Raw genomic sequence first — 12,364 nt, forward strand, 5'->3', positions numbered from 1 at the left:
TAGAAATGTTATATAAGTGACATCTAAGTTACAATATATTCCTGCTTACTTTAACATTAAATTTAAATTCCAAACTATTAGTATGCAAGTTACAATACAACTTAGACATTATTTTGTGTATATCAGATAGGATTTCTAAGCTACAATAATTGGTCATTCTCCAAAATTGCCAAGCTTCTATCTAGAAATTTGCCAAAATTGCTAAATTTCTATCAGGATGGGCTTCTTTTTTCATCTTCTGCCCAGATTGTTTGGGGTGACTGCAGACCCTGACTCAGAGCTATTAGACTGTAACTTAGTACTATAATTTATACAATATGTTTTATAACTATGTTCTTCAAAACAATATATGCTCCACTGATGACATGAAAATGCAAAACCAAAGCTCTGTGGTTGAATTCATCCTCTTGGGCTTTTCTAACTTCCCTGAACTCCAAGAGCAGCTCTTTGGGGCTTTCTTGGTGGTTTGCCTAGTGACTCTGATGGGAAATGCCATCATCATAATTGTCATCTCCCTGGAACAGAGCCTGCACGTCCCCTTGTACCTGTTCCTCCAGAACTTGTCTGTGGTGGATATGGGTATCAGTGCGGTCATTATGCCTGTTATGCTGGTGATCCTTTCCACTGAGAAGATGAGGATTTCTATTTTGGGCTGCCTTGTACAAATGTATTTCATACTCACTCTTGGTGTGACTGAGTGTTTTCTTCTGGGGGTAATGGCTTTTGACCGATTTACTGCAATCTGCCATCCTCTGAGCTACCCAATGATTATGAACAAAATGGTTTTCATGCAATTAGTTACATTCTCGTGGATCTCAGGGATCACAGTGGCTACGGTGCAGACCACATGGGTGTTTAGTTTTCCCTTTTGTGGCTCCAATGAAATTAATCATATCTCTTGTGAAACTCCAGCAGTGCTAGAGCTTGCATGTGCAGACACCTTTTTGTTTGAGATCTATGCATTCACTGGCACCCTTCTGACAGTTACTGTTCCATTCTCGTTGATACTCTTGTCTTACATTCGAATTCTCTTTGCCATCCTGAAGATGCCATCAACCACTGGGAAGCAAAAGGCCTTTTCCACCTGTGCCTCCCATCTCACATCTGTTACCCTCTTCTATGGCACAGCAAGCATGACTTACTTACAACCCAAATCTGGCTACTCCCCAGAAACCAAGAAGCTGACATCATTGGCTTACTCTCTTCTTACACCTCTGCTGAATCCACTGATCTACAGCTTGCGAAACAGTGAGATGAAAAGAGCTTTGATGAAAATATGGCAAAGAAAAGTGGCTTTGCATACATTTTGACTTGCTGAGAAGCCATGTGATATATATTCACTGTCTGACCAAACTCTAATGTAATAATGATGAACTAGTTTATATTTCTTGATATAAATATATTTAATTTGTTGAGTTCCCCAAGTTTGAAAATATGTCAGGGGGCTCTCTGTTTCTAAAGGATATTCACATTCATTTTCTCTAGCTGCCTAAGTTTGATGACATATGATGTAAGAATTTATTTGCCTATTCCTCTATCATGTACATTCTAGTTTTACCAGATTATTGTCCTTAAGATGATGCTTTGATGAACAAGTAGTTCCATATGTTCATATTTACTAACATCTTATTTCTGTAGGACATAGGCCTGGGCCTCATGGGATGAAGAGTATGTGTGTTTATAAATTTTAGTAGCTTATTACAGAATTACTTTTCACAGTCACTATAAATTCTTCAGATGGACCTGAAGGCCCACTCTGCTGCACTAGTAGGGTGGAATTCCACACACTAAGAATAGATGAGATTTTAATTTCTGGAATGAAAACTTGTTCCATGAATGTGTAAACAAGGGGCAGTTGTTTTGAGGAGACCAAACTGATTTGCTTCATGGACTCACACAGGTTATAATTCAAAATAGAGTTTCTCTTGGTATTTTTTCATGTATTTTTACAATAGAAATGGGACCTAAGAAGTGGCCCAAGGTGAAGAATTGATAGGACAAAGAAACAAAGTTTTGGGTGCTCATTCATAAAGAAATAGTTGCTTGATATACTTTGTAGCCGTATTAATGGATACTTGCAGGTTTAGTATTTTTACATATTTTTGGAGAACTGAACCTTTTCTCATTATATAGTGACTCTTTTTTCCTATTACTGGATCTAGATTTGGGTCCACTTGCCCAGTGCACAGCAATGAAAATCTGTGAACATTAGATTGTTGTGAAAGAAAGCACAGGATTTATTGCAGGGTGCTAAGCAAAGGCAATAGGCAGCTCGTGCTCAAAAGACCTGAACTCCCTAATGGCTTTCAGGGAAGGATTTTTAAGGTGATATGAAAAGGCGGGCCAGAGGGTGCATGATCAACTTGTGCATGATCAGATTGCTTGGTATCAAGGTGAAATTTTGAGCATCATCAACCTTCTGGTCAACTGGTCTTGGGACTATGTGCTGTGGTCAGCAGTTTTCATCTGGTAGGGGTCAGCTTTCTATCCAAACAACTTAGGAATGTGTGTTAGAGCTATATCTATATCTTTCAGGAAGCTAGGAGTCTAATCACTCTGCTATGTGGTTGATTTATAGTCAAAGTTATTACCAGTTTCCCAGTCTAACAGCTATTCTTTGTTACTACATGATCACATTTCATAATCATTAACTCTGGAGCCAGGATTTTGACACTTAGGGGAGGCCTGAAGCAAAGTCTTTTACTTCAAGACACAGGGGACACACACAGGGTCGGGAGCGGGGGCTATATACCCAAGAAGGTCCTGAAGAGTCCAGTTCAGTTTATCCCTAATAATACTTCATCCTCTGCAGTGGTTTTTTCTGGTAGTATTGGGTTGACAAAAAAGTTTGTTTGGTATTTTCCACAAGCTGGCTCTAGTAGCACTTAGTTGTCTTTAACTTCATTTGAAACAATTGACGACAGAGGATGAGATGGCTGGATGGCATCACTGACTCGATGGATGTGAGTCTGAGTGAACTCCGGGAGTTGGTGATGGACAGGGAGGCCTGGAGTGCTGCGATTCATGGGGTTGCAACGAGTCGGACACGACTGAGTAAATGATCTGATCTGATCTGTGACAGTTGTCACATTAGTGTGCATTAAGAAAATGACACAACTGGTGAATTTTTGTGTAGTCACTTCAATACTGAAGATGGAAGAAAAAAGCAACATTTTTGGCTTACTATGCTTTATTATTTTAAGAAAGGTAAAATGCAACTAAAATGCAGAGAAAAGATTTGTGCAGTATATGGAGTTCTGTGACAGATTAAATGTGTCAAAAGTGGTTTGTGAAGCTTTGTGCCAGAGATTTCTCCATGGATGATGATCTAGAGTTGGATAAACCAGTTGAAGTTGATAGCAATTAAATCAAGACATTAATTAAGAACAATCAATGTTGTACCACATGGGAGATAGCTGACACACTCAAAATGTCCAAATCAAGCATTTAAAATGTTTTGTACCAGCTTATTTGTGTTTATCACTTTGATGTTTGGGTTCCACATAGTTTAAGTGAAAAAAAAAAAACAACCACCTTCTTGACCATATATCTGCATTCAATTCTCTATTTAAATGTAATGAAAACGTTCTATTTTTAAAACAAATAATGATGGGAGGTGAAAAGTGAATTCTATACAACAATGTGGGATGGAAGAGATCATGAGGCAAGTGAAAGGAACTACTACCAACCACGCCAAAGGCTGGTCTTCATCCAAAGAAGGTGATGTTGTGTATATGGTGGGATTGGAAGGAAGTCCTCTATTATGAGTTTCTTTGGGAAAACCAAATGATGAATTCCAGCAAGTACTGCTCCCAATTAGACCAACTGAAAGCAGCACTCAACAAAAGCATCCAGAATTAGTCAACAGAAAATGCATAATCTTCTATCGGGATACCACAAGACCACATGTTTCTTTGATTACCAGGCAAAAACTGTTACAGCTTGACTGGGAAGTTCTGATTCATCCACTGTATTCACGAGAAATTGCACCTTCAGATTTCCATTTATTTCGGTCTACAAAATTCTCTTAATAGAAAAAAATTTCAATTCCCTGGAAGGGTATAAAAGGCACCTGGAACAGTTCTTTGCTCAAAAAGATAAAATTTTCAGGAAAATGGAATTATGAAGTTGCCTGAAAAATGGCAGAAGGTAACAGAACAAAACAGTGAATATGTTGTTCATTAAAAATTCCTGGTGAAAATGAAAAATGTGTCTTTTATTTTACTTAGAAACTGAAGGAACTGTGTAGCCCACCCAATAATATAAACCTGTCTTTATGATTTGGATGTATCTCTTCTGAGGAATATTGTGGAGAAAAATAAATCAGGGTAGTAGAGTTGGGTTTGAGGTTCAATTTAAATAGGTTGATTTGGGAAGTTCTCCTGGAGAAGATACCCCTTGGGCAAAGGGACATGAGGGAGTAAGCGTTTTGGAAAGGAAGAGCCCATGTTCAGGAAAAGCAAAGCAATAACTGTGGGTGAGAACATAGCTGGGGATTCGAGAACTAGCAAGACCTTGGTTGGATGAGAGTAAGCAAGGCGATGTAGTGGAGATGAGCTCCAAGAGCAATGAGGGAGCAGATCTTTTTTTTAAAAAAATTTTTTATTTATTTTTGGCTGTGTTGGGTCGTTTCAGTGCACAGGCGTCTCATTGTAGTGGCTTCTCTTGTCGCCGAGCATGGACTCTAGGGTGTGGGGGCTTCAGTAGTTTCAGCGTGTGGGCTCAATAGTTGTGGTTCCTGGGCTCTAGAGCACAGGCTCAATAGTCCTTGCTCATGGGCTTAGCTGCTTCACAGCATGTGTGATCTTCTCAGATCAGAGATCGTCTCCTGCATTGGCAGGCAAGTTCTTTACCACTGAGCCACCAGGGAAGCCTAGGGAAACAGATTTTAATCTATGTTTGTAAGTTTGACTTCTGCAGTGAGTGGGATAGGGTGCTTTAGGAGGGTTTGAGCAGAGGCATGGGAGGAAGAAGGGGGAAGTTCAGAGGCTATGGCAATAATTCAACTGGGAGACAAAAGGAACTTGGATCAGGATATTAGCTTTAGGAAGGGCGAGTGCATGCTCAATTGCTCAGTCATGTCCAGCTTTTTGTGACCCTATGGACAGTACCCTGGCAGGCTCCTCTGTCCATGGAATTTTCCAGGCAAGAATAGTAGAGTGGGTTGCCATGTCCTCTTCCAGGGGATCTTCTTAACACAGGAATAGAACTTGTGTCTCCTGCATCTCCTGCATTGGCAGATGGGTTCTTTACCACTGAGCCAACTGGGAAGCCCTTTTAAGAAGAGTGAGAATGTTCAAATTTTATACACCGTACTCAGAACACTTTAGATAGATTATGGATTTACTATGAGTTGGGAGGAAAAGGGGATGACAGAGGATGAGATGGTTGGATGGCATCACCGACTCAATGGACATGAGTTTGGGTAAACTCTGGGATTTGGTGATGGACAGGGAGGCCTCATGTGCTGCAGTCCATGGGGTTGCAAAGAGTCAGACACAACTGAGCCACTGCACTGAACTGGGAAGAAAAGGGTTTCCCTGGTGGCTCAGATAGTAAAGAATCTGCCTGCAATGCTGGAGACAGGGCCGTGGAAATGAATTCAAGGATGACTCTTTGGTGTTTGGTTTGTGTAACTAGAAAATTTAAGCTACTACTACCTGAAATGGGGGGATGCTGAGGGTGAACAGAGTTTAGGACAAGACTAGAAATAAAATTTTGAAGACATTAATAAATGAAAATCTGGTCATTTAATTTAAAAGTTCATTTCTTAATAGTCTATAGTTCATGTCCAACTTTGAGTTAGCAAAAGATAATTTCAGAATGTTTCTGAATTTCCAAGACCTTAGTTTCCTTTTGTTATATTTGGTTGTTGTTCTGCAGTTTTATTGCAAAGTGTATTACGTGTGTGAGTGCCAAGAATTTGGATTTATTGATTGTTTTCTTTATGACAAACACATAATCCATTTTTATAAATATTTTATAAATATTTTAAGAGGAAAATATAGTTAGCCACAGAAAATGTGTTGTTTCTGACTTATATTTACTCTCTCGTTATCATCTTATAGATAAAAATTTTATTATTAAAATATTCTCATTTCTATGTCTTTGTTGTCTATATTGTCAATCATTGAGGAAGGTGTGTTAAATCTCCAGACTATTATTTTCTTCATCTTAGTACTATTGCCTTTAAGATATAGCCTGATATTAATATTATTTCCTTTTTATCCCCTTTAGCTTGTATCTGCAATTTTTCTATACAGTTTTGATTGAATTCTAATGTACACATGGGAAAGTGTGCAAATCATAGCTCTACATATTGATGACTTCTCACAATCGGCACATCACCTGTGTTGCCACCACCTACAGCAAGAAATAGCATATTTCAGTATTTCAGAAGCCCCCATGGAGTTGATGGGGTATAAATCATATATTAAGTAGCATTTCCTATGCCTACTACACATGACTGTCCCATAAATAGGGTGTTATCCCTATACTGAATGATTTGGAAATGTTCCTTGGATTGGATTCTGTAAAGAAAATCCTTTCTCCTCCAAGTAACTGGTACATTTCCCATGGCACAGAGGTTAGATGGAATGAACCTCTAAGTGTAGAGGGCAGCTTTATAATTTCCAGGAAAGGTGAGATTCCTTGAGAATAGAACAACCTACATCAGGAAAGCAACAATAAGAAGTAGACAAAGGGAACCCGCATTCTAGACTCACCATCCAGTTCTGGACAAAGCCAAACCTGCAGATTCATTCACTCTTCACTCTTCTGGGACTGAACCAATGGCTCTAATTGTACAAGACAGTTTAGACTCATCCTTGAGTCCCTTGATTTTCACAAATATGCAGTTGATATCAAAAATGTTAATGATTATTTTACAGAGAAAGTAATATAATCAGGAAAGTTAGATGATTTGCTCAAATTAGACAAACTAGTCCAGATTTTTTGACTGCTGGCTTAAAGATTCTGTCAATGAAACAAATTTTAATTACATTTTTCTCATAAAATTTTCAGGGGCTCTATATTTCTACTACAAAAGATAAAAAGTTCTTGTTGGGTGAGAGAGCATCCAGGCTTTTTATTTTGCAAAGAGTCTTCTATCTACTTATTTCCCACTACTGCACTAACTGTTTTTCCCACCACTAACTTATTTCCCACTGCTGCACTAACTGTACAGTCCATCCAGTCATTCGTTGCCCTCTGGCTCACCTGCCTTTGCTCACACCCTCTCCCCACCACTCTCTTCTTTCCCCATTTTCATCCTTTATTCAGCCATTGTTTCCACTTCCTGTTGGGAGATGTCTTGGTGAAGCTGAGTTTCTTGAGTGAGAAGGTATTTATTCCCTGTAGGAATACAAAGGAGTGGTGCTCCAGTTTAGCCCTCTTGGGCTTTCTTACCTTAAGGGCCAAGTTCAAACCTCCTTGGTTATCATGTGAAAATACAAGAAGGCATGTATAAAGTGATTGCAAGTTCTCCAGGGATGGATTCTCCAGGGCATGTGATTCAGTGTCGTATAATGTTATAGCACCAACGCACAGAATCTCTGACTTGTATTTATGAGAAGGTGGCTATTAACTGGAGGTAAAATATCTAATAAAGTAGTGTGAACTTTAAATTGATAGAGCCAGTAGGTACGAAAATGAAGGTTCTGCTGTGTGCTTGTTAGATTTTCACTTACAATTCATCTTCATCTTATAGTTGAAAATGCTGTTGAAGTGATGTCTCGGTGCTCAGGAATCACTAGACACAGATCAAACATTTGAATTGGTAGACTCTTTGGTGTTGATGCTGGTCAATTTCTTTTTCTTTTCAGAGAAAAGTTTTTGGTAGTAATTAGAGATGTAAGTACTTTTCATGCACTAATCATCAAATCTTAGAACATTGCAACTGAAAGGGAATTTGGTAAACGAGTGATCTGCCCAAGTATTCTATGTCAGAGGGTTATCAAGACAAGATTATAATCTTCTAAGTTATAAATAAAATGTGGATCATGTGTGGTTATTTGCTCTTTCCATCATGAGCATGCTTTTAAAAAGTCCTTTAAAAGTTTTCCATTTTGTGTATATAATATCCTAAATGTTCTAGTTTAAAAACCTATCCACTTTAAAATATTTGGAACTGAATACACATTATTTTTTTCTCTGTTAGAAATTTAGGTATTTGATCCTGCAGTTTAAATTACTAAATTTAGGAGAATCTTTACATACAAATAAAATTATTATGGATGATACAGACATTGATGTTAATATATGATTAAGGTCAAATTCAGGAATAAGTTAGCTTGCCTTCTACTGTCTGCTTATGTGATACTGATCTGTACTGAAGACTTGTCTTCTGTCCTTTTCATCTGACACAGTGAACTTCCACTGGTTTTCAAGATATCATACAATGACTGGTAGGTCTTGATTCTAGTGTAAGTTGTCATCAAATGCCTTTTCACTTGAGCAATTCAGTCTCACTCACGTCTTGATCTTTCCACCTGATGTATCTTCCACACTTGACACCTGTAATTATGGTTATTCACTTTCCTTTTCCATTTAGAAGTAATGTTTTTCTCATTGAAATATCTAAAACACTTATTACTCTTGCTTCCCAATAGGATGGTGTGCTGATGTTATTTTTCTTTCTGGCACTCTATGCCTTTAAAATACTGTCTCGATTTCCTGTTTTCTGTATTCATCACATATTTTTTTAGGATATATTATGGGTCATGGATTCTTATGTGTATTGTGAATACAACAGAGAACAAAAGAAAATCTTTGCCTTCCTGGAGTTTTCACACTGGAGATGTTGGGCAAGATATAAATGATAGAAGTTAGAAGGTGCTGAGGTATATGAGTGAGTAAGTGGAAGTCACTCAGTTGTGTCCGACTCTTTGGGACTATACAATCCATGGACTTCTCTAGGCCAGAAAATACTGGAATGAGTAGCCTTTCCCTTCTCCAGTGGATCATCTCAACCCTGGGATCGAATGCAGGTCTCCTGTGTTACAGGTGGATTCTTTACCAGCTGAGCCACAAGGGAAGCCCGAGAATGCTGGAGTGGGTAGCCTATCCTTTCTCCAGCAGATCTTCCTGACCCAGGAATCAAATGCTACTTCATGTTGTCAGCTCTTTGTTGACCTGTGAAATCAAAAGTTCCACAGATTATTGAGCCTAGAAAATGGTAGATGCTCTTTCTGTGTTTGTTGAATAAGAAATAATGAAATGAACTTTTTGATGAACCTAGTGATAGAGTAGGGAAAGAGAGAGAGGAAAGGAGGGAGGGAGGGAAAAAGAATCTTTAAAATCACTGTTTCACAATTTTCAAAACTTAGATGTTTTTCTTAAGTCATTGCGGTTCACAAGAATGGGCCATGGTGAAGCTAGTATCAACACAATTTGCCATGACCAGTTGAGGAAGTTATCAATAAACCTGAAGTCAATTATTCACTTAGTTTACAGATCATTGAATGTAAGTAATACTACAACCTCCATTGTATGCTTCTGCAGACTGTTGTCACATTTAACTGAGTCACATAAAACAATTTTTAACCTATGAATATTTGTAATAAACATGTATCAACTGCGCTGTAACTTTAAATTGTTTGGTTGTTATAAAACTTTTTTGGGTATCTTTTTCCTTTTGTCACTTTTGATACTTTATTTTCTGTGGTATTAGATTTCATACTTATATAAAATTGGGGAAACTGACAGCAATGTAATAGGAATGTGACATAAGTTATTTATGTTTGCTTTCAAGTTATGCTAAAATATCAAAATATATAGTGTATGAATTGCACTAGAAAATAAGAACTTTGATATTATTTTGTGCTATTCTGATAAGATTTATAAGCCAGAAGTGTCCATTCTCCTTTTATATTTGAAAGATACATTTATTTCTTGTAACCGGCCATTTTTCAAAATTGCCAAAATAACTTCTGTCAAGATAGCGTCCTCTTTACAGCTTTCATCAGGATTATTTGAGGTGAATGGAGACCTAAACTCTCTATTATTGGATTGTGGCTTCATAATTTACATTTTTTTGCCATAAAATATTACATGCTGTACTACCAAAATGAAAAGGCAAAATCAAAGCTCTGTGGTTGAATTCATCCTCTTGGGCTTTTCTAATTTCCCTGAACTCCAAAGGCAGCTCTTCCAGGTTTTCTTGGTTATTTACCTGGTGACTCTGATTGGAAATGCCATCATTATAGTTGTCATCTCATTGGAACAGAGCCTCCATGTTCCCATGTATCTATTTCTCCTGAACCTGTCTGTGGTGGAAGTAGGTTTCAGTGCAGTCATCATGCCTGAGATGCTGGTGGTCCTCTCCAGTGAAAAAACTGTGATCACTTTTGCAGGCTGTTTTTCGCAGATGTATTTTATTCTTCTTTTTGGTGGGACTGAATGTTTTCTTCTGGGAGCAATGGCTTATGACCGATTTGCTGCCATCTGCCATCCTCTGAGCTACCCAGTGACTATGAACAAAAGGGTTTTCATGAAATTGATTACATTCTCATGGGTCTCAGGGATCACAGTGGCTACTGTGCAGACCACATGGGTGTTTAGTTTTCCCTTTTGTGGCCCCAATGAAATTAATCATCTTTCATGTGAGACTCCCCCAGTGTTAGAGCTTGCATGTGCAGACACCTTTTTATTTGAGATCTACGCATTCACTGGCACCATTTTGATTGTTATGGTTCCTTTCCTGTTGATACTCTTGTCTTACGTTCGAATTCTCTTTTCCATCTTAAAGATGCCATCAACCACTGGGAGGCAAAAGGCCTTTTCCACCTGTGCCTCCCATCTCACATCTGTTACCCTCTTCTATGGCACAGCCCATATGACTTACTTACAACCTAAATCTGGCTACTCCCCAGAAACCAAGAAGCTGATGTCCTTGGCTTACTCTCTTCTTACACCTCTGCTGAATCCACTGATATATAGCTTGCGCAACAGTGAGATGAAAAGAGCTTCGATGAAATTATGGCAAAGAAAAGTGGATTTACATACATTTTTAAATTAACTTTTTATTTTGAGACAATTATAGACTTACATGTAGTTACAAAAAATAACAGAGATCTCTAATGTTCAGTTTAGAAGGTTCTTTATATATTATAAATACTAGTTCTCTGTTGGATATATAATTTGCAAATATTGTTTTTGTATTTAAATTAATTAATTAATTAATTTTAATTGGATGCTAATTACTTTACAATATTGTAGTGGTTTTTGCCATACATTGACATGAATCAGCCATGGGTATACATGTGTTCCCCATCCTGAACCCCCCTCCCACCTCCCTCCTTATACCATCCCTCAGCGTCATCCCAGTGCACCAGCCCTGAGCACCCTGTCTCATGCATTGAACCTGGACTGGCGATCTATTTCACATAAGATAATATAGATGGATTTACATACGTTTTGACTGTGCTGAGAAGCCATGTGATATTGGTCACCGCTGCTGCTGCTGCTAAGTCTCTTCAGTCGTGTCCGATTCTGTGTGACCCCATAGATCGCAGTCCACCAGGCTCCCCCGTCCCTGGGATTCTCCAGGTAAGAACCCTGGAGTGGGTTGCCATTTCCTTCTCCAAGGCATGAAAGTGAAAAGGGAAAGTGAAGTCGCTCAGTCGCGTCCAACTCTTAGTGACCCCATGGTCACTACTACTAAACTCTATTTAAATGTAATAATGGTAAAAATAGTTTGCATTTCTTGATATGAATATATTTAAAGTTCTCCAAGCTTGAAAATATAGCAGGGATCTCTCTCTTTTGACAATGTGCTGTTGTCCTTATTTTTCATTGATACATAATTTTTGATGACTTTTAATATAATTGTTCATCTGTTACTGTATCAGTTCAGTTCAGTCACTCAGTCGTGTCCGACTCTTTGAGACCCCATGGACTGCACATGGCAGGCCTCCCTGTCCGTCACCAACTCCCAGAGTTTACTCAAACTCATGTCCATTGAGTCAGTGATGCCATCCAAGCATCTCATCCTCTATTGTCCCCTTCTCTTCCTGACTTCAATCTTTCCCAGCATCAGGGTCTTTTCAAATGAGTCAGTTCTTTTCATCAGTAGGCATCTGTTACTGTATATGAATACCAAATCATCACTGTGCTATGGTCATTTAAACAAAGCTCCAATGAACACCTACTTGCATATGTTCAGGTATACTGATGTTTTATTTCTCTATGATACATTCCTCAAAGTGGGCCTGATGGGATGAAGATCAATTGTGCTTATAGATTTTAATAGCTATTATAGAATTACTTTTCAAAATGTTTGTAGTTCTGTCAGGTAGACTTAAAGGCCTACTCTGTTGCAGTAATAAGGAAGAGCTTAAAGAGATCAATAAATAGTTGAGGTTTA

At 38.3% G+C, this 12,364-nt stretch overlaps 2 protein-coding genes across 2 annotated transcripts; both read left to right on the plus strand.

Moving 5' to 3' along the window:
• Positions 1-365: 365 nt before the first annotated feature.
• On the plus strand, positions 366-1,310 carry LOC147357798 (olfactory receptor 10A3-like). The gene has a single exon (XM_086341959.1). It carries the CDS (start codon positions 366-368, stop codon positions 1,308-1,310), a length of 945 nt encoding a protein of 314 aa, XP_086198085.1.
• Positions 1,311-10,066: 8,756 nt separating this feature from the next.
• On the plus strand, positions 10,067-11,017 carry LOC147357799 (olfactory receptor 10A3). The gene has a single exon (XM_086338157.1). The coding sequence runs from the start codon at positions 10,067-10,069 to the stop codon at positions 11,015-11,017; it is 951 nt and encodes a 316-aa protein (XP_086194283.1).
• Positions 11,018-12,364: the final 1,347 nt, after the last annotated feature.

This window comes from Bos grunniens, chromosome 15 (assembly GCF_055505025.1).
Source record: "Bos grunniens cultivar Pamir isolate PY7600 chromosome 15, Bosgru_T2T1.0, whole genome shotgun sequence".
Lineage (NCBI taxonomy): Eukaryota > Metazoa > Chordata > Mammalia > Artiodactyla > Bovidae > Bos > Bos grunniens.